This window comes from Frieseomelitta varia, unplaced genomic scaffold, assembly GCF_011392965.1.
Source record: "Frieseomelitta varia isolate USP_RPSP 00005682 unplaced genomic scaffold, Fvar_1.2 scaffold_398, whole genome shotgun sequence".
Classification (NCBI taxonomy): Eukaryota; Metazoa; Arthropoda; class Insecta; order Hymenoptera; family Apidae; genus Frieseomelitta; species Frieseomelitta varia.
The window spans coordinates 74,942-101,201 of NW_025110143.1; the positions used below are offsets into that span (position 1 = coordinate 74,942).

Sequence of the window (26,260 nt, forward strand, 5' to 3'; positions counted from 1 at the left end):
TCCGAACAAGAAACCTTCTTACAAAATAAAATTATGCTAAATGTGCGAGAATTGTCACTTTACGACGTCGTTACGTTGTATAATGAAGAGATTATAATTAAAAGTAGCTTTGCAGTTTTCCAAAACTATTATTCGAACAAGGTACTGGTTGCAGCCAGTATTGTGGTCATTATTGAAAATTTTTGAAATCAATCAACGATGGCATTTCCGTAATGGAAAGTTCTACTTTGTTGTGCAAAATTGTCAAGTATAATCGTTTAATGACATCCTTGCAAACTAACGACGTCGTTAAGCTTCGAATCTCAAAATTCTCGAACCTACAAATTGATTTTTTGATTTTCTCTCGCTTCGAGAGGTGAAATTAGAGAACAGAAATTTACATAAATTCGCGATTGACAGGTGAAAATAAATTGGAAAATAATGCTTTTGTATAAATTTTTGACGTTGAACGAAACAACGTAGAAAAATGTTTAATCGAGATTCTTGTTTAAAAGAATACTGACATCCGAACTTTTTTCTGCATCTAATTTATTTCTCTCTTTGTTTTTTATCGCCTACAATGATGAAAAATATTTCAAGATATACAATTGATGATGGTAATGTAATGAGATATTTTTTTGCTACATTCTTTAGACATTTTATACTGTCGACTCTTACGTACCCTACTTATGTACATCGTTAAAAGCAAAAACCGATCATTCGCAAATCATCTCAACATTCGAGATTCTAAATTACTCGCTGCAAACGATTTTTTTTTTCATTGATTCTGTTTTTGTCTAAATTTCGATAGTCTTGAATCAAAGCACAAGGTTTCGAATTCTCGGAACTTTTTTGAATGTCGAGGGTTTTTCGACGTCTCGAATACAGTCATACATTTGAACGTTCAACGATAATGTAAACTGTTTAAGTCCAAAGAATCTATCAATAAACTATCTCGTTACTCTGAAAGACTTTTCAGTACACTGTAGTTGATGAAAGAAAAGGAAAAACTAGATTTGATCCAGAAAGATTTCGGACGTTGGTGTTCATAAACAAGAAACTGAATCAGATGTTTTTGTTATATGTTGTTACGTCTTCGTTAATAAGTGGCCAATAAAAATTTATCGAGATACAGTTCTTCGAACAGTTCCTCTTGCAAAGCATCAATTTTCAAGAGAGGAGAACATTATAAATAAAAATAATAAGATTGTAGCAATTGTGCAAAACGAAATTATACATTTTAAATTCAGAAAAGAAAATCTATTGGGATTAATATAATAGCTTCAGTATAAAAAATTAAAAATAATGATCGAAAAATGACCAAACCTGGTTTGCCAGCCAGAAGAGATTAAGTCGCGAGCGAGGCTCTTCGTATCGTGGCCGGACTACCTAGTTTCTAGCAGTTTCTGTTTCCGGGGAGAGAAGCTCGCGCTCGCTCGACCACGTTGGATCATCGTCGCGGTTTCTCTCGACGGATGACTCTCTGAGACTTTGCAACCCAGTTTCGCGTTCGGTCGCGACCCTGTCACCTCTCGCCAGATCGATGCAACTCGAAGCAGCAACCAAAGATGAATTATGCATCGAGTGTACACGGGCATGCCTTTTGAGTTTTCCTTTTCCCTCGTCTACTACCGTTTCGTTTCTCTCCTTCTCTTGCGTTTGCCTTTCCTCTCTTCTCTGCCATTGCCGTTGCAGTTTCTAAATCTACTTTGAGAAACAACGAGAAAACAGGGAAAAGAAGAAGAAGAGCTTTGAACATAGAAGGTAAAACTTTTCCAAGGAAATTCCTAACAGTTGTCTTGAGAAATGGCAAAAAGGTTTCGTAATCGCGTGCGTGCCAACAACAACGTTATGATTCTCTATCAGGTTTCACTGACATTTGATTTGGTCACAGTTGCAGCATCAGTGCGAGTCCAAATAACCAAATGATAAAACAAACTGTCAACATGATTCGAAATATAAACGCGTCGAGAATGTCATAAAGTCGGAAGCTGTTAGGACGCACGCGTCAAACGATCAAGAAACTTTCTTGCCACTTTCCGAGAGAACTACACACTCAGGTTCAGGTTAGGCGTCAGAGTATATGGTTCCTTGGCAAAGTTTTGTCCTCGTGATGAATAGAATGGCAAAGAAAGAAAAAAAAGAAAATAATTTTGACTTTGAAATTCAAAGAATCAAAGAAACAAAACGAAACGAAAGAAATCGTTTGTAACTTTGAAACTATGAATTTTTCGATCCATTTTTCTATCATTTCACGACCTCTTCTCATAAAAGAGCAAATTTTGGGGGCACTGTTTACTGTAGTGAAATTACGAACCCTTTTTCCTGTTCACCCTACACACATACATACATACATACATACATACGCGCGTAATAAGTCAAGCGGAATTTGCGCGAACCTTGGCCGAATAACGACGGTTAGAGTTATCGGTGACGGCGAGAAACGCAATTATGCACTGTGGCTGGTGGTGGAGTCTCTCGAGAGGTGTCGACGTTTCGGGCGGTGACGTTCTCGCGGGGCACTGGGGCCAATTGCGACCCCTTTCAAGCGTCGGCCGGCTCAACCGGTGCAGGGTTAGGCAAAACAATGCAGAATTTACCGTCAGAGTCGAAACGAGCATTGTCTTCCGTCGGTGCTTTGAGAGGATTCCCGCGTTTTCACGCCTCCTCCCCTCCGCTCGACGCGGTCCTCGCCTGTCGTTATCGAAATTTTCGCTCGTTTCGATCGTTCCGCACCGGTTTCGTCGTTCAGATTTCAATTTTCATTTCCACGCGTGGAAATCGTGAGATTTCAAGCGACAAACTCGGGTTCGGTTGGATAATCGGCGGCCATTGAAACGCAACTAGTATTTGTATGCACCGACGAGCTTACAATTTACAATTAAGCCGATCGAACGTAGTTCACGTAGGCGGAAGTTTACGCGTGTTTCAATCAGTGACGAAAGACGAACAACGAGCCGTCGCCCCTGTGACAAACGACAAGTGAGAAATCGACAATCGATGTGTCTTCCCGTCGAGAAATTTTTCGCGCAACGTTTTCGTTTCCTCCATATTGATGCGATCATCGTTCGAAAGATCGGATGAAACGACAATTTCTAACAATCTCCTCTGATTGACTTGTAGGCTCGAGAATCCGAGCACTGTTTTTCGAAAATATTCCATTGAAGGCAAGAAGAAGAAGAAGAAGAAGAAGAAGAAGAAAAGAAGAAATTTAAGATGATTATTTCTCGTGCCTTGACTGTAAAATTTCATTTTGCTACGCGTGAAATCGTATTACGTATGTGGTTAATCGGTTATTCGATTTTATATTACATACGTGAATACGCGCGCCTGAATCGTGAGAAAATCGTACGCCCGGTCAGGTGAGCCAACCATACGTTCTACGTACGTACATATATATATATATATTCCCTACGTATTTTTCATGCCCCGCGTACGTCTCGCATGAAAAATTGATCCACGTCTATCAAACGTTGACGCGCGATAAATACGTGATATCGCGTGTCAACTAAATCGACAGTTATAAAAATTCCTCGAACGTTTCAGTGGTTTCTTCGACGAGTTTCAACGTGTACGGTGAAGAGTGTAACAGTGTACCAGTGACAATGAAAAATTGCGAGCAATTGAGTTACTGGCGTAACTTTGTAGAAAAAAGAAAAAAAAGGAAAAAAAAAGAGGATCGTACAACGATCCACTTGGTCTCGTTTCAAAGAGCGGAGCTATCTACTTTGATAGTCGTGAGTTCGTTTCTTTTTCAGATGACTTTACATACGTCATGTAACGCGAAGGGTGAGGATACGTTTTCCTCGAAAATTCGAAAGATTAAAAGTTTCTTTTTAAAAGAACGAAGAAAAGAGGAGAAGAAAGTCATTTTAAAAATTGCAAAAAAGTTTTCCCTGCGCAACAATTTCCTAAAACTTGTTGTACAATCTTTTCCTTATTGTTTCAGTGACAGTGATATTTCATCATCCAACTCGAATGTTTCAAATTCAACAAAATGAGATGAAAGACAAAACGTACAGCGAGAATTAAGAGATCGTTGCAAGGGGAAAATTTCAAGTTGCGAAAAAAAATTTTTCGACGCTTAAAATTTGACAATTTTCGAGAAAAACGTGTCCCCAGTTTCCCACCCAGTGCGTCCCAGTGTACAATTATTTTCGAAACAAAAACCACCGACGACGCTTTGCAATCGAGATGAAATGAAATCGTTGTACGATCTTTCTTTTCTACTCAAGCTATGAATTATCGACAATTTTTCATTGTCGTTGGTACAATTTTGCTCTCTCTCTCTCTCTCTGTTTGTTCGTCTGTCCGTTTGATCGACGAGAAGCATCGTTTTTATCTTGTCGTGTCAATGACTGTTAAAAGGAGAGAAAGGGAAAGAGGAAGAGAATTTTACGTGCAAATGTTGGAGCAATCACGGTGTCGACGAACCACGAGGAGGCGCCCGACCTTTTCAGCGATTCTGCCCGACCTTAACGTCACCACACGGGAGGACAATGGAAGCGCGCCTTGAGTTCGATTCTCGTTAATAGTCGGAGCCGCTCGAGCGTTTAACTCGAATAGAAATTTGCGCGCAGTCGCAAGAGAAATTAAAAAAAAAAAAAAAAAAGAATCGTCGCGTCGCGTCGGTAGATAGACGAGCGGCGTCGATCGAACGACAACCAATTATCGATGTTCGATTGGTCGTGCAAAATCGAGGAGACGTCACTGTTAAGGTGCAAGTCCGATATAGTAAACTGCTGTCTCTCCCTTCTCCTTCTCATCCGCCTTTGCCACTTTTACCGATTGATCCTTAATTTTATCGACTTTCTATTTCGCTCGATGGCTTAATTCTTTATTCCTCTCTCTGTCAATTTTTTCTTCTTCACGCACTACCTCGAGTGACTCTTTTTCATTTTTCTTTTTTTTCTTTTTGTTGGATCATCCCAAAACGATATCTTCGTGAATTGCCAGAGATGTTGCCGCGAGCTTGATCGTTCGGTTCTCGCAAGAACATCTCGACGAGCGAGAAGCGAAAAGTATGCAGGAATCTCTAGCTTATCGTCGATCATCTCGCTGGAGAGGCAACAAATGTCCAGAGGACAAAGGGGAAATTTTTATCAGAAACGTACTCTCGATTTATTCCTGATGAAAGTAAGTACGAACAAGGAAATCGAGCGAGCGATCCGTCAGTTTCCAGGTGGGATCGATCGTCGAATCTCCACTCGAGTATATCTAATTGCACGATTGACGTGCACGGGCAATCCGAAATTCTGTGAAAGGTGCTTCTGAATCACGAGCAGCTCGTCGATCATGAAGTGTCTCTTGTAACCGGCGATCTATACACCGATCGATCTGGTCGCGTCGCGTCGCGTCGCGTCGCGTACAATCAACATACGCTACATATGCATACACACATACATACATACATACATACATAAATACATACGTTGCAACAGTGGTTTAACTTTGATCTCTGCGCAGATTCTGCCTCGCTACGAATCCATTCGCGCACGAACGCGCCCGTGCAGTTTCTCCGATTGTCCCGCTAGCGTCCGTCAGCGATCGATCAGCTGAATCGACTTGCACACACACACACACACACACACATATACACACACAGAGACAGAGTGTCGATAACGATACCACGAACGTTAACAAGATATCAAACGATCGACAACAGTCAGAAATTGCGACAAAATTTTGCAGTACCGTTCAGTTGTCAATTGTCGGTGCAAATTGTTGTCAAATTTGAAGGTTGGTTGCTGTTCGAATTGGGATTTCGTCGAAATTCGAGAAAACGAAAATTATTTGTTCGGAGTAGGAGGAATGAGAGAGATTAGACGATAGATTGTAACAGACGCGTGGCGGTATCGGCGTTGCACGACCCTTCCGGTTAAACGGCGGTTTCCGGCCGGGGCTGCGCGATGCACGGTGCGACGTGTTTCGTCATAGAAAGAGAGAAAGAGAGAGAGAGAGAGGGTTTGTCGTTCCCGGCCGAAAAACGGGCGCGGTTCGCATCGTGGTACCGTGTATCCGGGGAATATACCGGGTGCACCGCATGATAATAAAGTAGAGGGTATGTACGCGCGGATCGGAGAGACGCAGACTCCGCTCTATCGATCCGGCCTGGAACGAGACGAGAACGCCGGACGAAATCGCGATGAATCGAGAGAGAGAGAGAGAGAGAGAGGGAGGGAGGAGAAGGAAGGATATAACAGAGCGTGATGGAGTGATAGAAAAGGACTGCAAAGCAATGCAAAGACCGATGAAAAGAAGACGAAGAGATTTAGAAGAGAAGATAAGGAGAAAGGAGGGGTGTAAGGAAGGTAGATGAGAAAGACGACGCACAACTGCAATTTTGGGGAAATTTGAGAGGAAAGCTCGATGGAACTGGAGTAGGAAAATTAGAGAGGAAAGAGAGGAAAAGAGAAAAAGGCTGCCTGTTGTTTGAAACAACAGGGATTTTCAAAAGCGGAGATAGTTGGACAAGTTTCGCAGAATAGTTTCTCGAGTCGTTCCGATCATCCCCAATTGCGAGCCGTTTCATCAACGTTCAGTCTCGCATAATCGAGTATTTCACGACGATGCGGCTCGCTCTTTGCGAAAGAAGAACTCTGTTGTAATTAATAGCGATATAACGACAGTGCGATCATACACGAACGTTTGTCGAGAGGATTAAACTGCTCAAACAGACTTCTCCGTCTGACAGACAAAACGCTCGTTCCACTTTTCAACGCGGTCGCTGTTGCAAATCGAAGAATCAGCCTTGAGATTTCAACTTCCTCGTTCGTCACAGCCCCTAACGAGGCATGCATTTTTCATGGTTCAATCTCTGGTTTACGATACGCGACCACCGCGTCCGTCCGCGTCGTTCAATTCCACGTTAGACCACGAAAGTAGGTTAGCAAACAAAAGCGCGCACGCTTTTGAAAGAATCGGATTAAACGCCGCGCCGCGTTTCGATTTATTCGTCGAGAGTGGTCGCTCGTTAATGAAAGGAGAACGGAAATCACTATCCGCCCTACCGCTACCGTTGTACGATCTCGTCACGCTGAATCGTTGGTGTATCTCGCGAGCATTGTCGCGAACCTCCGTGAAACTCCAACTTTGTTTCTTCGGCAACGTCGTTTCTTCCCTGGCGACCCGGGGAAAATGAAAGACCCGAACGAAAGAGAACCTGGAGAACCTGGCGCGGCTACGATAAGAAATTGCAAATGTTACGTCGCCGCGTCGAGATTGAAAATCGTCGAGGAAAGGATACGAACGAAGAATTTTGTCGACGATTCGAATCGAAGGAGCGATCGAAGGCGAGATGATATAGGCGTGGCTAACGAGGCGAGTCGAAGACCGAGTCAAACTATCCAAGTATCCTCGCTGCGAAATCCTGACCTACTCTCGCGTCGAGTGGCGTTTATTGGCATTGTCGTCGCGTACAGCGCGATGATAGATGGAAGCCAACGGCTTTTGGCAGACTTACAGAGAGAGACGTCGGAGGGAGACGGATCACGGTTGCGTCGCTTACGTGAAATCGACGACGCGACCGCGGCGTGACGGTTCGGCGACATTTCACGCGCGCGGCAACGTGGATAGGGTTAAGGTCACGGCTCGACCACGGTTTATTTCAGGTGTAGGACGCTTTACAGACAAGCATTTCCGGCGCGCACCTACCTCCGACATACGCCGGACAGTTCTCGATCAACTGGCTATATATCGTCGGCTATACTCTCATTAGGTTATTATCGTAGGTCGTTGTCAAGTTATAACTACCTGCGGTAGTTGTTGCATCTTTAATTGCGTTTAATTATACCGGATGGCCCTTAATTGTAACGGATGCACGAAAAGAAAGAACGCGTGAATGTGACGGGGGAAACACGACGTTGGCGCGAGGCGTTTTTCTCTTTGAAAAAGGAGAGAGAGAGAGAGAGAGAGAGAGAGAGAGAGAGAGTTGCGAAACAAAGTCGATTTGAGTTGTGACCGCGTATTACATATTATACCAGTGTGTTCATTACCTTGTTTAATTATTCCATTGTTCCAATCACCAACGCTGCTGTTGTTAAATAAATATTATTTATATTCAACGTCTACGGTATCATGGACGCAACGCAACGTGTCTCGTTCGTTCGAGTAGTACGGAATAAAATTTCTCCGTCGAAAGCCTTGGCAATTCATTCGCGCCAACATTTCCATCTTCGATTCAGCCAAGTACTTTCAACGACGTTCGAGCCACGTTCACAGCTCGGGAGTAACTCTGTATCCAATCTCCGTTCTCGAATTTAATCCTCTCCGGAGGAATTAAATTAATTTTCCCCGTCGCGGCTCGTACCTTTGAACGCTCGACGCAAACTCGATTCGAATTTGCCGGCCGAACGAACGGCTGGCGTCACACAGTCGAGTCACATTATCCGTCATAATTAAAGCCGGATATAACCGGCTTTCGTCCGACGAAATTCCCGGATGATCGCGCGTAATCGCGTTCCAATCACGCGCGGTCGCTGCGACCGTGTCACTCGACGACGACTGGCTCCTTTGCCGAGTGACGACATCTCGCTATCGAGAGCTTTGCCCGCCGAAAGAAACTCGGCATCTCCCAACGGTTTAGATCAATTAGATCAGCTTTCTAAAGAGTCACTATCGGGAGTATTCTTTACTGTTTTTTTTTTTTTCGATGCTCTCGGACAATTACTCTCAGAAGCAGTGTCCATTTGCGAGAAATACTCCCTCAACTCTCCTCCCCTCTAAATTCTCCTTACAATTTTCAATTTTTCCTGCTCGCCTTCTCCCATTCGTTCGAGTTTCTTTGCTACTTTCTATCCGTTTGACACCACGCGCAGCGATCTACACCGACAAATGTGTGTACTTTGGAGAAATAATAATTTTTGGAAATTTTTGCACACGCCACGGTTGGAAAATTCTCTCGAGCGAAATATCCCGAGTTTTGACGGGCAATTATTTCTCAAGGAAGCGTACTACGTGTCTCGGTATCACAACGCGCAAATAACGAAATGTCAGGGCTATCGCGGAGGATCGATGGCGAAAAACAATCCGTGGCCGGTAGGTAGATAGGTAGACAGGTAGATAGGTAGTTAGGTAGGTAAGTAGGTAGGTAGCTGGGGCCGACTGCACTGCCGGTGAAATTATTTACTGGTTTCAGCTGCCGTCAAATATTTGCCGTGCATTAGCACGCTCGGTGATAATGGGCCACCGAGACGAAATTGTTTACCGGATTAAACTCTCCGTTTGAAATGGCGGGGGAGGGGAGGGCGCGGCGACGTTGGCAAACTGGAGGAAACGCGAAACCACCCAGGCCGGGGTGATTTTATTTGCTCGAGCGGGTATACAGCGCGTTCGAATTTCCGCGCGCCGAGGCAAAAGAGATTTTCAATCAACTGGATTGGACTGCCCCTCGATACGTCGCGAGAGAAGAAAAAAAGGAAAGAAAGAAAGACAGAAAGAAAGAATTTGACAAAAAATTTGCGAGCAAGTTGCGGCACAGTTACATTCTGGGATTGACAACCTACGCGAAAACCTAAAAAACGCGAGGGAGAAACTCGTCGCGAGGTTGTAGCGAGTTGATACAAGCGGCGGCGAAACGAAAAAAATCGGGAGGCAAACAAATCGTCGGTCGTCGGTGGACGTGAGCGCGCGTAGTTTGGTCGACGCGTTCCACGAGTGGTCCGCGCTCGACACGAGTTATTAAAAACGAGTGGACCGGCACGAAAAGTCTGCACGATGATCCGTGTCAACGATGTTTATCGTGCGCGACTGGTACCTACCTATTGCCTATCTATGCCTATACGTACGAATATGTGTTTTATATATATGTATATATACACACACACGAAATTATATATATATATATATATATATATACACATATATACGTGCATCCAAGTATGCATCCAAGTACGGAGGAGAGAGAAGAGAGCGCATATCTTTGACCCAGATAAGAGGAATTCGAAGGGGTTCTTATCCCGGGTGCAGAGCCCCGGGGCAACGAAGGTTCTGGTTGAGCCAGGCTTAATGGAGCTTGAATACGCCAAGATGAGGGTTGCTCCGTACTCGCCACCTTCGGGCGATCTTGCTGAATTTTAGCGAATTTTTCCAATGCCTGGCTCAACGCGAGTAAGTAGGCGCGCATGTATAGGCAGACGATGGCTCGTCGTTCCCCCGTCGTTGGACCTTGAGTCATTCGAATTCATCGTTTCTTTGGACACACCGTTTGCTCTCAACTGCTTCGAACTGATTCGAACTGATTCGAACGCAAACGGCAATTACAACATTACAGCGACTAACCAATCACGCGTGTTGCGTGTGCCGCAAGGCTGCTGCGTTCCCGAACAACAGATTGGATACGGCGGATTATCGTTTGGCCAGATTCTCAATAAATCGCCACTTGTGCCAATTTGTTCAGGATTAAAACAAAGTGTATACATACATACATACATACATACATGATTGCTTTGTCTTTGGCATTATTATTCGCCGAACGAGACGAAAAGACTTTTGAACGAAACAAACACCTATCAGTCGTGGTTCGAGGGATCTTGGTACGAGAGAAATTTATTTTTTATTTGCCAGAGGAAAAGAAAAAAAAGAAAAAAAAAGAAAAGGAAGAAATGGATGGCGCGTGCTCTGCTGGGAGGAGAGATTGGCTGCTGCGGGAGCAACGAGAGCGAGGGAACCCTCGACTCGTGGCGCCGTGCTTCTGCCCGGTGTTTCCGGCAGAGAGGCGGCCAGGGTTGGCCAGGGGTGCGTGCTGGTCGGCAGTGACGTCACCGGACTGTACGATGACGTAAAAGCCGGGAAACGTTAGGTTACGCAAGCGTGGAGAGGCTCCGGGTGGACCGATCACCCACTGGCCTAGTTTCAGCCCTCTTCTACCTCGTGACACACCCTCGCTTCGCCTCGCCTCGCCTCGCCTCGCTTCGCCTCGCTTCACCTCTCTCTCGTCGAGTATTTTTTCCCTGGGTCTCCCTCTCAGAGGAGGACTGCTACCTACCTACCTACCTGCTCGCGTCAATTCGTAGGCTCGGCCGATCGAACCTCGTTGGCTCGTCTTCTAATCGAATTTAAAAACGTTTTTCGGCTCTACCGACCTGTCCGTGACGGCCAAACGCGAATTCTACCTTCGACCTCTAGCCGTTCGTTTCCTCGTGTCGAGGATCGTTGCCGATTCCTCTCTCGGCACACTCGCGGTTTCCATCAAAACGCCGCCACTTTCAATTACGCCAGCGCGTAAATACACGACGATCTTGGAGAAAACACGACGGAGAAAACACGTTCAACCATAATTTCGAATAATTATCGAAGCTGTAAAGAGGAAAAGTCTGAAACGTCAGTCGTCTCCTCGTCGGTGGAGCTAAACGCGTTGAGTTCTTGCCTACCCTATCGCCCGGTATACCCCGGAGCAAATTCAAAACGAAGCACAAAGGGGACGAGGCTCCCTTCGACGTTCAAAGCGTGGTACGACCATCTACGTAATTAAAATTAAAATTAAAATTAAAATTAAAATTAAAATTAAAATCGCGCGTCGAAAACAAAAGCTGTCGAGAGTCGAATTTCGAATTCGTTCTTTCTTTCCTTCCTTCCCTCTTTTCTTCCATCTTTTTTCAAAAATAGAGAGAGAGAGAGAGAGAGAGATCGTCAAGTATAGGAGCAGAGTTCTTCGTGCACAGTATCACGACGTTGCATCGGGAATCGTTCAACGAACGTCCTAACGAACGGCGTGGTACCAACTACCAACAACAAAGCACGTAACCCGGCCGTTCTGATTACGGTCGAGCGATCCTGTAATTGAATCTAATTGCCCCGTGGAAGAGGCGGGCGCAACCGGTTACCCGATCGCGCGATCCTCGTTACCACCGCTCTTTTAGCGTCTACTGACGCTCGTCCAAACATCGCGGCACCGGCCAAGCGCGATTAATCGGATCGTCAACCGGTTGCTCCGCCGTACTTCGTCGTTTTGCGATAGTTGCCGAGGGGGGGATCGAGCTTGAATTATTCTCTCGAGTCTCGAAACGCCGAGTATAACTGAAGCGTTCCTTTAAATGAAGAGAAACCAATTCAACGTATCAATGGTACAAGGGTACGTAACAGTTGTAACATAAATAAATTACGCTTTAACCGAGCGTGACAAATCAGAAATTTGACTACTTGAAACACTCCAAACAAGGCGCCATCCATAAATTTGAATTAGTCTCAAGTGCGATAGATGGATCTTTCGATCCATAGGGATCCGCAGAGCTTGTGCGTAACAAGTGCATATTTAGAGATCGTATTTAAAAGACAATCGTTCTCAAAAATGCTGCTCCACTCTCGTGGACACGGCGATGGGAAATGTTGGAAACCTTCCTCAACAACTTCTCCGTTGGAAAGGGTAATTTTCAAGGGAGGACATTCAGTTTGTCAGGGAGAGTTGGAATTTTTCTACGTCGGTGGTTACGATAATCCTCGGTTAGTCAAGTTGACGATAAATCATAGGTTTAGCAACATCCGTCATAGTTATTCATTTGCCAATGAGTGATCCTTCGAACCTTAAAGACTCGGGCAAACTGCCAATTTTTGTACTTTATCTCGTCTCCACGTTCGAAGAACCAAACGTCAAGAAAATTCCCATTCCATTTTGCTGGGATGGATCTTGTTCGCAACGATTACACCCACGCAACAACGAGTTGTCGTCCGATTAGATGGTGCTGGTAGCGTGTACGAGTCGTTCAAAGATCAGGAACTGTAACGACGAAGCTAAAAGCTACGCTTGGAAATCGAACAACTTGACCAAGTTGCAATCGGTGCAAACCATCAGCGTAGGAGGCTAATATCACTAAGCTTTGCAGCTCCTCGCGCGCGGATCCACGCTCCGCGATACCGAGATCGCATCTGAATCTCTCTCTCTCTCTCTCTCTCTCTCTCTCTCTCTCTCTCTCTCTCTCCATTTATTATCAATTTTCCGAAGGATTTGACCGTGCCGTTTCAATGCACCACCATGCCCCTTAATTACCGCCGCGCAGTTTCTACTTTCCAGTCCAATTGCCCGCTGGATTCGCTTCTTCTCCACAATGTCCTACTCGCCGCATTGTACTATATCCCTTCTTGCGATTCTCCTTTATTCTGCCGAGCGTTATTTCTTCAACTCGATTTGTACTCGACGAAGGCAGCGACAACTCGTTTATTAACGAATAACCCCTTGGCTACCCGAAGACTTTGAATCGCGACCGTCATTCACCGAGAACGACGAAGTCAGTTTCTCAGAAAGTATATATTGAAATAATCAAAGCACTGAACTGAACTGCGCTACGTTGTACCAATTGTTATTTATTTGTTTGTTTGTTTGTATTCTGTATTGAATCGTTGATGGACGTGAAAAAAATCTAACTTTAAGCTTTGTTATATAACTTTGTTATATATCAAATGAAAGGAGAGGACACGAGCTAGTTTCAAGATCCAAGTCTCCGAGTCTCATTCGTCGTCTTCAGCGAAAAAACAATTCAGCAAACGAACAGCAGACAAACCGGAGCCGGTGGAGACGAACGGAAAGTAAGGAAAGAACAGTGGATACGAGGAACGATTTCCATCTACTTTACTTGCAGGTCTTTGTATTCACGAGCAAACGAGCTTGAATTAATCATTGCCTCGGAGTCGTTCGATTCGATACGGGACGACACGTATTTACATCGTATTACGAACGGACGATAGCAGAGTTCGACGCGAGGCGAATCCTCTCGGATAAATTTCTGCGTTTTTTTCTTCGCTTGGTCCAAGCGCAAACCGTGTTTTTCGCTCGTTTCACTTGTTCGAAACGAGAGCGAGATCCAAGGAATCCGGAACGAGAGGGATCTGAGCTGTTGATTGAATAAGCTCGATGATTCTTCAACGCGGCCAGTAACGTCGCTGGAAGTAAAAGTTCGTCGGCAGTAAACTCGGCCGTTGACCGAGCTTTTCCCAAAAGTTTCGTCGGCGAAACGACCGCCTGCCAAGAGATCCGAGCGGATCGTCAGCCGAAACGATCTAGAAATCGATCGTCCCTTGCTCTCTCGCGTCGTTTCCTACGTCGTCGCCGCTCGTTACTGCCTTTTAGCCCGATACGATCATGCTGGCAGCGTTTCAAAACTAGCCGAGTGCCGCGAAAGAAACGATTACGCGTTTCGCGTTGCGTTGCGTTGCATTGCGTTGGATCTCTCTTCACCGCGGCAATCCCTAGAAATCGGTTTCACCTGTCCCCAAAGAAATCTTTTTGAGCAAAGCTACTTCTTCGTCCACCGTTTGATCATTTTATCAAAAAAATTGACCGAGTGCCGTTTACGAAAAGAAGAAATAGATAAACAGAATGGTGGTACGAGTTGAAAATGGTGAAAATTCTAACGAACCAGCCACCGTTGAAGGAAAAGAATTCACGACATTTCCTCGGAAATAAATCCAAATAGAAATCCGAATAGCGGAGGCCACGGATCATTTCTGTTGCAAACGAGTTGCACCGCGGACAAATAAATCCCTCCGGTGTCGTTCGGGTGCGTCAAATTTTCGGCAAATTGAAACATCTTTTCAATCTCTTCCACCGCCGCCGCCGCCGCTGCTGTCGATGCTGCTAGAGTTGTTAGAAACCAAAAGTGAAGGAAAAAAATTTTGCAAATTATCGCAACGATAGTCGCGATCGGCGATCGTGTTCGTCTCAAGTTTAATTTTAAAAAGTGATGGACAGCGCCCGCTGGAAATACAAAATTCCTCGGGCATTTTCGACGAGAGGTAAAGAGGGAACGAGAGCGTGTTCGATCGAGCGTCGTTTCAAACGGAGCTTAAACCGCCGGCTTTGGGTCGCGCGTAAGTACGCGCCTCGTGATATAAATATCGCGCTTTATGGTGGAAATAACCCGCAGCTTTTTTTCCTTTTTTTTTTTTTTCCTCCCCAGCACGTCGCTCAAATAACGTCGTTGCAACGCGGGAGAAATCGCGCGGAATTTTGCACTTGTTCCCCTCGCGACGACCATCTTCGTTCGTCTGACGTACGAAGGTAATAAAGCGGGACGGAAAACTGACAAACGCATCGACAGATGAACGCGATCGAATAGATAAACGAATAGGCAATCGTACAAAGAGTTTCTTTTTTTTTTTTTTTTTTTTTTTTTTTTTTTGTTCGTCGCGGTTGAGCTGATGACGACGAACAAAACGGGGCGACAGTTCCGTTTAAAGCGAAATTCTCGCCGCTTTCCAGCTAGCGGTCCCGAATTGTTTCGCCGAAATTGCGAAAGGGACGTCGCGTTGCCCGATTCCGCGAGGCGGAACGGAACGGGACGGGACGGAATGAAACGGAATTTTGACGTTTCTGGTCGTTTGACGAATGAACGACGAACGGGCGACAAGAGACGAGGATAAACGAGAGACAAAAGCGAGAGACGGTAGAGAAAACGCGAGCTTTCGAAACACAAACCTCCCTTCTCTCTCTTTAATGCGTTCCGTCGTCGCGAGTTTATCGATTTTATATTCGCTGGAATAAGGGAATAATACGCCTAGGAAATGAGAATCGAAAGAAAATCAGCATTGAATCGCAAAGGAGGAGAAATAATTGATCAGCGGTTGAAATATTCAGACGGAATTCGCGGAGGAGGATAATTGATCAGCGGTTGAAATATTCCACGTGAAATTAGGAAGGGGAGTCAAAGCACGTCGCAAAGTTGAGAGCGCGCGCGAGAGAGAGAGAGAATAAAGTGAAAAACCGGTGGGTGAGCTCGCCGACCGGAGAACGAAAATCCCACGCTCGTACACGCGGCTTGTGAAATAAAAGTCAAAGAGGCAGGACACGCGTGCGAGTGTGGGAGCGGAACGTCGACTCTGTTGGAATTATTACGGCGGCGAGATACGACGTGGTATAGTTACCACGGCAGTATAGAGAGGCCGATGTCTTTGAAAGAAGATGTTTCCTCAAAGAGGAACAAGACTGCCTGCCGTGTGTAATTTTTCGAGAAACAAAGACGTAAAGATGTAAAGAAGGGCAGAGGGAGAGGGGGAGAGAGAGAGAGAGAGAGAGGGAAAACAAACACAATGTAGAGCGGAAAGCGGTAGGGAAGAAAAGGGGATGGGACCACCTCCTTATCTCGTCTCTTTATCCAAAGAGTTTGTTCGATCTCGTTCCGTAATATCTTTCCAAGTTGCGAGAGCGAGAGAGAGAGAGAGAGAGATTGGAAGAGAGTGGTGCGGCAGCGAGATAAAAAGAGGACGTGACCACCGGTGATCACGGGGAGTTGACGGCGCGCGTGCGCGCGCCGAGGGTGGAAAAGCTGAGAACGCCCGGGACGCGTCGCGTCGCGTCGTGTCGCGTCGTGTCGCGTCGTGTCGCAGCTGGCTCGCGAACGGCGCGAGCGAACCAACAAACGCGAGACGCGAGAAGCATAGACGCTACTAGCGCGAGAGAGGAAGGGAAACGGGTCGGGTGTACATAATACGTACGAAGTGTCACATCGGTTGGGAGAGAAAGAAGAAGCGCAGGGGTAGAGCAGGGGCAAAACAAGCGGCGGCGGCGGCGGCGGCGGCGGCGGCGGCGGCGGCGGCGGCGGTGGCGAACGGAAAAGGGTGAAGAGAAGAGAGTCGCGAGATGAAGGGAGATGACGATGCAAAGAGCGGCAACGAGAGGGAACGAGGGAACAAAGAGGAAGAAGGAGGAGAAATAAGGGATGGGAGAGCGCGAGAGGACAGGGGCGGAGAGGAAGGAGGGTGCGGCGGAGAGAGAGGTAGAGAAGGAGATGGGAAACCGGGCGATAGAGAGGGATAGAGGGTGGCAGGGACGCAGGAACAGGGAGTCGCGCGGATAGAGCGTGCGCAGCGAGGAGGGGCGGAAGAGGGATGGTAAGGGGGGAGGGAGAGGGGGAGGGAGGGAGGGAGGGAGGGAGGGAGAAGGCCTGGAAAAGCCGGGAGTGTTCGTCGGAGTAAGCCCTCTCGGGCCACGTCCTCTCCCCTCGGTCTCGCGTCTCAGTCGACGTTTTCCCGTTTTCCGCTACGGGGAAACCTACCACCCTCGTCGTCATCACCGTAGCCGCGCTGCGTGTGCTCGGTGCTGGTTCGCCTAGCCAGCGGCCGTCTCCGTCGAACGGCTCGCGTCGTCTAGCTCCCGCGATTCCACGCCCGACCATCAGTTCAATCCAATCCAATCCGATCCAGGACGCGATCGGACAGGATCGACCGAATAGACCGACAGACCGACCGACAGACCGATCGACCGACCGACCGACCGACCGACTGACAACGACCGGAGCGCCGTTAGCGGGTGGAACGAAGAAAAAGGGATAGAGGGAGCGGAGCGGTGGCGGCGCGCGCTAGAGTGGCGGAGGAACGCGGAGAGAAGGGGAAGAGGGCAGAGGGTGGCGAAGGTGCTCCAGCACTCCGCAGCATCCGAGCCACGGGGAAGACGAGCGTCCAGGGCTGGTGACCTGCAACCAGCTGCTCGTCCATCCATCGGACAATCCGTTTCGTCGCGCGTCGATTCTCTCCTCGCGTTTTTGTCGCGGCTTTCGTTCGTTGTCTCGATTCTTTTCGTTCCATCCCCCCATCCCCCCCCCCCCCGCCCGCCCGTTACCCTCCTCCATCGAAGGGTACGTACCTTGGCAACTTTTCGTGAGTGTCCGATTCTCTCAAACACCGCACGTACCTACGTACGACGCACCGAACGAGAGAGAGAGAGAGAGAGAGAGAGAGAGAGAGAAAATTTCCATCGAGAGAGAACTGAAAATAGCACGGGAGACAAGGAAAACGAGAAGAGAGAGAGCGAGAGAGAGCGAGCGAGAGAGAGAGAGAGAGAAAGGGAAATACACCCGGTTCCACGTACCTGTCGATGCGCCTTCGTGGCAATCGGAACGATCGATCCTCCCGAACACACGGACGCGCGCTTCCGGGGATCGTCGTTCCGGCGTGGTTTAATTAGAGGAGAGCGTGCGCGCGACCTAGCGAGCGACCAGCCGGCACTCTCTTTCGATCTGGACCAACCGATCGCGTCGCTGATCCCGTGACCTTGTGACACCGCGACAAGAGACAGACAAACGTAACCGAAGCGCGCGCGTGTGTTCGGTACGTGTGTATATATACATACATATATATACATATAGATATATATATATATGGATATATATGTGTGTGTGCGCGCCACCGAAGGAGGGATGCGGAAGACGAGGCTGAAGCGTTGAGCCAACACACCCTCCGCGAGACTCGTCCGGGCCCGGCGAGCGTGTTCCCGTCGCGGCACCTTCCGGCACCTCGCGCACCGTTCGTTCTCCCGTTTTCCCGTTCTCGCGCCTTGCCTTCACCGTCGTCGCGTTCTCTCTCTCTCTCTCTCTCTCTCTCTCTCTCTCTCTCCCTCTCTCTCCCTCCCCCGAATCAAAATTTCCGAGGCATCCTTTCCTTTGTTCCGTGGCAAAACATCTCGAAAGTGCTTCGCTCGCGCTAGCCGTGTGGATTCCACCGAGGGATTCGGTTAAAGTGACCAGTGGGTTTCTTCAGAGCAGACAAGACCAAACAACAGTCAAAGTGCCAAATATCGTCTCGACGTAAATTCCCCCAAAAAATCGTTGGGAGCAAAAAAAGGAGGAAGAGGAGAGCGCGAAGAAAGTTGCCAAAGGCACCGAGTGCGATCCTCCTGGTAAACAAGGAGAAGGAGACGGTCTAGCCGCCAAGGATCGAAGGAAGACGCGGCAAAAACATGAGCGAGGCTGCTCCAAAGTCCCAGGGCAAGACGGTGCCCGATGGCTCGCCAGCTCGCATGGAAGCCGGTACGCTTCTTCAACATTCAATTTCTAAACAACCGTTTCCGGTTAACTCGATCTTAACGGTTGTCGATCAGTTTCTTTCTTTCTTTCTTTCTTTCTTTCTTTCTTTCTTTCTTTCTTTCTTTCTTTCTTTCTTTCTTTCCCTCCCTCTCTCGTCTCGTAACTCGAAAAACAAAAGTAACTTTCGATTTTCCCTTCGAACGTCAAACGTCGCAAGTAGGTTTCTACGCTGCGTTCGCGTACGATCCAAATCTACTTTTCCGAAATTTTCTAATTGACAAGAGGGACAAAAAGTTGTGCAATAGCCGAACGGTTCTCTTGGCCAAGTTCTCACACTCTGTCGCTTCCTGTTTAATAGTGTCACGTGTACCAGATATGGATATCGTCCAAACGACGTACATGCACGTACATCTACCTACGTTCCTTCCTACTTTGAATATTACTTTCACCGATATATGCTCCTCGTAAATGCTTGGTCGTTTGAAACTTGAGAGCACAGCCCCTCTTAAAAGAAAGAATGGATCCATCCTCTCTCCGGTTGCCAACATTTTTCCTCCCCTTCTCTAAGCAGATCCGTCCGTTGCCGCGATCGCCAAATACACCAAAGGCGTATCCCGACCGACGTGATCAAAGAGCAAAAGTTTTCTCAATCCCTGCCCGAAACTCGAAGGAAACTCTTTCCTCCAACCCTCTTTGCTTTTTCTCCTCCGTAACAGCGCATTCGAGAAGCCTCCGGGCAGTCCTCTGTCCTCTGTCCTCTGTCCTCTGTCCTCTGTCCTCTGCCCGGTGAGCGAAAAAGCTCAAGCCTGACTTTGCGGTCGACGATAGCGTCGAGTCGCGATTTACAATTCCGTCAGTTTCTCCAGACGTAATTTCGCAAATTTCTCGTTGCCACCGTCGCACGCTTCACCCGCTTCGTCCACTTTACTTTTACGTTTCAACTTTCAGGAAAGACAAACGTCTTCGTTTGGTTTCAGACAAAAGTTAAAGTTGTTTTAGTTTTAGTTTTAGTTATTTATCTTCATAAATAATACAGATAAGTAATACGAAGAAATGCAGAAGGAAAAGGGTTGAGAAATTTTTATGCACGTGCACGCGTGTGTAAGTTGTAACGCTTTTCGGGTGCTTTCTCAAGCTTTCGAAGCTGATTACACGCGTATAAGAAAATATATTTAATAAAAGAAAGGTGTTTGCAAGAGCAGCAGAAACAGCAGCATCGAGTTGGCAAACTCGACTTTGCTTCAGTGCGTCAACAACGATACGTCGTCGTATTAAAAAGAGACTGTGACGAGTCACAAAGCGAGTTTCTTTCATCCGAGCGATGCAAAGGGACACACGTTGAGAAATATCTGTTTGCTCGTATCGCAGGAGAGAAGGGACGTTTCTTCTATCAACGACGGAATGAAAAGTATTTACTGTACCACGACCAAGAGTATTCCACTTCTCTCGTCAAATTTATTTATTCTTTTTTCCTAGTTTTAAACGCTCTTGACGCCCTTCGGAAGGGTTGGATGGTAGAAAAACAGCGCCGCGAAGCAACACGAATGTTTCTCTCGATTTTACGCCACTATAAAACGAAATGGCCCATTACCCCAACACTAGAACTACCGACGATTAAAGCATAAAATTTCCATCAGAGGCATTCCAAGTCGAAAAAATAGAGAAACTTGAGAGTACAAGCTTTTATTTGCATATCTCCCGAAAAGTTATTCAAATCTTTAAAAACACCATTGGCCATTTTGACCACTTTGACTAGACGGCTATCACCAGGCAGCACCGAGAATTCCAAAGTTCCATCCGCAAATTTCATCTAGTCGGACAAATTCTCGTACGTCGGCTGGTAATAAACGTGTCGACGGGAACTTTCTGTCTTGCCTGTACAGAAAATTTGCAAAATTACAGCGAGAGAGGTCTGGTTCTGTGTGAGAACTCTCGCACGCGCGCGACGTTAAAGTTTCATCATCTCGTCGGAAGGAAGGAAGGAAGGAAGGAAGGAAGGAAGGAAGGGAGAAAGGAAAACTTGCATTTTCCATTGCGTGTTCGAATTATCCATGTACGTACGTACGTACGTAGTTAGTACGGTGCGACGTATACGTATAATTTCGAGTATCTCGAGCCCAGGGAAGGGAATACGACGTACACACAAAGTTGAAAATTTCTCGCTGGAGAAATTGGCTTTCCACCGCCAGTATCGCGGAATTGGGACAACGATTCTCGGTTGAAGAAGCCGTGACCGGCTCATTTCCCTTAATATCGAGAAAGATAGACTTTCCTTAGACTCCGAAAGGAGGATCTTTCTGCTCCGTTCTCGAACGAACTCGGTTCCGAACGTGGAAACTTGCTGATGCAGTCGCGAGTCTTTTTTCTGTTTCGCCTCTTATCCGAGAACGAGCCTCCATTACTTTTTCCATGTTTCTTCTACTTCTTCTTCTTCTTCTTCTTCTTCTTCTTCTTCTTCTTTTTTATCCATTTTTTAAAAAAATTGCACAAGTTTCAAATAGGTTACGCGCGCAAGCAACACGAGAATTCCCATTGCAGTGGGAATTCTGAATTTAACGACACCGCGATTCAAGGAAACCGGGCCAGGATTCAAAGAAATCCCGATGGCGCGAACAGTACTCGGACGAAAAAGAGAGAATCTTTACGCGTCTTTATCTTATCAACTATCTTACGGCAGTCTTGACTAAAAACACTAAACGAAATAACTGTAAAATAATCACGTTCGAATAATATTTCTTTGTTTTGCCAATATAATTATTGTGAGTAACATTTTTCGGGCGGCGCCTATAGACGCCAACAGTGGCCAATAAAAGACGCTGACATAAAATAAATATACAACAGACAAAGAGATCACCATCTAAACGCCATTTCAACGAAAAGTTTCGCGTATGTACTTGATTCTGCTTCAAAAATTGCTGCTCAAAGATTTGCCCCCGGTTAACGAAAACCGCTTGGCCAAGAGATTCTCCCTTCGCACAGGGCGTGGAACAAAGTTTCGTCCTCACGTTGAAAGTAACGTAACGTCGTACCGCGAAAGTTGCACGTCCCTAGGCGAAACTAGTGCAAGTTCTGCAGGGCAGAACCCGGAAACTAAACTTCCCAATCGAACTCGATCGTGCTAAACGACCCTTTCTTTCGTCTCGGACCATTCGCGATGCCCCAATTCTACCGGTCGCGCAATATCCTTGAGAATTGGCCAGTCTCGTTGTTTCCTTTCTCCTCTCTCTCTCTCTCTCTCTCTCTCTCTCTCTCTCTCTCTCTCTCTTTGTTCGCTTTCTTTTCACTCAACTTCGCTTTAGATCAGGATCAGCGCCGCGGTTGAATTTTTGAAACTTTTACAAGGTGTTGTTAAATCGCCATTAGCGCCCCTCTCGAACGTGTATATCGCGAATATGTGCCAATTTCCCAATGTTCTTCACCATCGATCTTCAAATATAAATTAATCCACGTTGTTTGACAGACTATCGCGTAGAATTGGGACAGACGTCGAACATTTCAAGAAACAACGCCGCATAGTACATGGGAAAATGGGACGAGGCTTTGAAACGTGAAGAGCTTCTCGCATTCTCACGATCGCATCTTGAAATTTTCGGAAAATTTCTCGCGCGAAAACCGAGCTGATAGAATACCAAGTGAGGAAATGGGTATTTCGGTTGTTTGCGCGAACGGCGACGCAACGATTACGTTTGAGACGCCAGAGCGACGTAATCCTTCGGTTACATAATCGGCACGAATTGCGTAATAATTCGCCTCCGCTTGCATCGCCTTCGCGACAGCTAAGGGGAGCTTGTTCGAGGCAAAGAGGCAAGTAGAAAAACACAACGTCGGCTGAAAATTCCATCTTTGGGTTAGGTTCGACGGCTGTTACTCTCTGTTTGCGAGCGTGATCGGTTTTTGAAAATTCCAATCTTGCAAAGTGATGGAGCGATCGACGCGCGACACAGTCACAAAACGTCATCGCGGGACCGACTTTTTTCGGTTTTCTCGTTTCGCGCGAACGTCCATCAACTTAACCGAGTTACCCAGAATGTATAACTCTGGACCAGCGTTCCCACGTTATACATTCCCCCATACAGCGAAAAAAAGAACGATCGCGCGGGCGTGTAGCGGCGACAACGGCGTCTCTTTTCAATCGGAACTGATGTTTCTCCAAGATTTATCGTTGGACGACTTTGTCAAATATCGTACATTCGTAAATTCGAGTTTGAAATTCGGTAGTCGAGCAATTTCTTCTTCCGATTCGCTGTGGCGTGTTACGTAGCGTCACACAATGACGCTAGTGTCGATCGTTTTCTCTTAAATTAAAAAAGACTACGGTGTTGAGAGAAGAGATTGGTGCGAGAGTTTAATGGAACGCGAACAGAAGACTGGTTTAAATGGAAACTGTCGGTATGGAGATTGTCACTAGACTGTTTATATTATTGTATGTATTACTGGACACGTGTACTTGTAAGTATCATTCAAATATTTTACCCGACGTAAAAAAAAAATAACGTTTTAATTATCTGCATTTTCTTCGTCGTATATGCACGAAAATAATATTGCACGAACCAAGGAAAGCGTTTCGCGTTTCACCTGTAAAATTCTCTTTTTCGAAAAATTGCTAAATCCTCTCTCGCTCGTACCTTCGAACCGATAAAACGTTAAAACCGGTAATTCCCGAGTCGAATAGGAATCGTTTAACAATACTCGCCACGAAGCTGCACGTTCAATGAAACATTCGTCCTTACCGAGGGAAAACCGATGCGAGTCGAATGCAACGGAAGAAAGAAGATGATTCGCGAGATAACTCGTTCGGCGGACGTTCGCAGAGCAAACGAGGGAAAACCAGAAGGTTTATCGATATTCCGCGACACACGGAACAAGGGGCAACACATTATCTATCGGACACTCGAGAGAAAGAGAGAGAGAGAGAGAGAGAGAAATGCAACTGTCTCGAGGCTGGATAAAATTTAAATAATCGACAATTAGGAACGAACAGAGCGTGAATTTCCTCGGAGACACGGTCCGTCGCGCAGAAATACGAGCTGCGAAATCGAAATTATCGAAGGCCGCCTTTCGGCGATTATCGCGCGACACTTTAACCACGTTCACCCCGGATTATCGTCGATGGTCCATAAATTTTCTACAATTTTCTTTGTCTTTGAAACAGCTTCTATTAACTTTGAACGTTCAAAGATTGTAACATCGACACTTGTTTAACGACGGGCCACGATGCTCCAAATTACACAGGATCGAATTTCGATCGTTTCGATCGTTTCATCTGTCATCGAGTCGGTCTCGATCGGTGGATCTAGAAAAAATCAGAGAGAATGAAGAGCCTGATGAAACAAAAGTATAAGAAGCACATCGTCACGTGTGAAATTGAATTGACGTTTCAATTTTTGCAAGGAGAAACTCTTTGAAAATCGAAACTCTGATTCGATAAAGAGGACAGTGATACTTTACGGATAGTGGCTCGGTCGACGAGATTCGTACAAGGATAAAGATCATTCGTATGAATGACTCGCAGGAAAATAAAAATTTGCAAAGAGAGGGTGGAACGAGTTACATTGTACTTACAGTGGCTTGCTTAATCGGTTAAACCGATTTTTTATGTTGTCGGACAACAGACGCGTGTTTCGAATAACGAACATCTCACACTCTGACGCATCGTGTCTATGATTTTTAAAACTCTATTTCACATAATCGCGATTCACATTATTTGAAGATTATACGGGAACGACAGGGATCCATTCTTTGTTGGTTTTCTAATTTTGCAATAATTCTACATTTAAAGTAATGACAAGTACAGTGAGTGATGAACAAGTCGGATAGCGAGGCATCGTCTTTGAACAGGTCATGTTCGTTAACCGATCACCCACTGTATCTGTATCTGTATCTGTATCGTGGGACGTACAAATTCCGCAGACGCTCGAACGTCAAACGCGGTGTTGAAGATCTACCGGATCTTGGTTAGCTAGTAATCTACCTGCAATTTGAAAGTGGAACATCGGCGTGTCCGTTGCAAAATTCACGAGGAGAGACGTCGCGCCGAGAATCGAGACGCAGCGCCGCCGCACAGTGTGAAATTTACGCGCGAGATTCTGTAGAACTCGATAAATCGTGGAAATTGCGGACGAAAAAAAACATCCGCAGCCGGAAGAGTTTGTTTCACGGTGAATTTATTCGCGACGCGAATATAGGACGCGTACGTTCTCTCTCTCTCTCTCTCTCTCTCTCTCTCTCTCTCATATTCATTCCTCGCGCCACACGTCGATCTCCTTTGTTGCTTTCAAAACGATCAAAAGCCGACCAACGCGCCTGTAAATTCGCCAATGAGGATTCAATCAACAATTTTCGACAGAAGAATAATTTATACGCTTCGTAGAGCAAAAATATGAAAACTGGGATTGAACGTACTGAAATTGAATTGCTACAAAAGGAAGAAGAGGAAACAAAGAAAAACAGAGATTATCGAAACACGGGGCAAAGCGAGAAAAGCGAGAAAAGAAGCAAGGTGCTAGAGATATTGCTAGAGGGGGGATAACGATCGACGAGAAAGATAGAGGCTACTTGTTCCTGGCAGAGTTCGTATCTGTTATTTCGCGAGAAATTTCCAGTCCGGTCAACAAGAACGCTCTAATTAATGGTCGCGCTTGGTCGCGCCGCGAAAGAAACCTGAAAGAATTAAACAACTCGAGGGCGACGACAGAGTCTCGGAAATAAAGAAGGTTTAAACGGCCCGCAAGAAAGGTTTCTCCGCTGTGAGAATCTTTACACTCCCGAGTGTTGCGCAAGAAGATGAAGGAAAATCGGATCCTTATCCGCTTCCCTTCGACTTGACTAACAAGGATGAACTGTTACCACTTTTCCAGGACTTTACGTTTTTTTTTTTTTTTTTCTTTTCTTTTTCTCGAATCTTGCAACCTCTTTTTTTGATCTTGAACTTTCGACAAATCGAAAGACGAAAAATTAAGACGATCGACGAGCAGAGATTGACGGAGTGATTGGTTAGCGCCAGTGGCCAGTTTCGTCAAAGCTAGCGAGTGAAATTAAAAAGAACGCGCGTCAACAAATTCGATCGGTTTAGGAAAAGTTGATTGCGTGTCGCTTGGTTTGGTTTTTTAAATTATTCAGACTTTTGCTCGTTCAAATTCCACATCCGCTTCGATCAGTCGAAGCGAGGGAAAGCAAGTTGAGATTTTTGGCAATTTGTTTCCCTCGAATATCAATTTATTAACCAACGCTGCGGTGGACACGATACGATCCGATGGACACGATGAATGCGATGAAACGAGCTGCTCGTTTGGCAGCGGCGGGTTTGCAGCCAACGCTTTGTCGATCCAATCGAATTTTCAGTCGCCGCTCCACGCGCTCCAGTAGCTCATCGATCGAGAGATTTTCGTCGAAAGGATGTTTCTTCGTCAAACGAGGATCGATCGCAGAGTGTCTTCGACACGGATGAACGAAAGATTTTTCGGAGCCATCTTGTTTTTCCACATGTCCAAGAAAATCTTACCGACATTGCTACGTGACTTGGAATTTACTACTTACTTCGACGACAAAGTAAA

General features: G+C 46.2%; 1 protein-coding gene across 6 annotated transcripts in view; it reads left to right on the top strand.

Annotated features, from left to right (window-relative positions):
* LOC122531394 (solute carrier family 12 member 4) overlaps positions 1 to 26,260 on the top strand; it is a 95,091-nt gene that overhangs the window by 51,812 nt on the left and 17,019 nt on the right. The window contains exon 1 of one of the 6 annotated variants that reach the window (XM_043659276.1): positions 18,323 to 18,710. The exons of the other annotated variants lie outside the window; for them this stretch is intronic. Within the exon in view, the coding sequence (XP_043515211.1) occupies positions 18,641 to 18,710 (70 nt within the window). The 5' untranslated portion in view covers positions 18,323 to 18,640. Of the gene's footprint in view, positions 1 to 18,322; positions 18,711 to 26,260 lie in introns of those variants that run through there. 6 annotated transcript variants of the gene reach the window in all.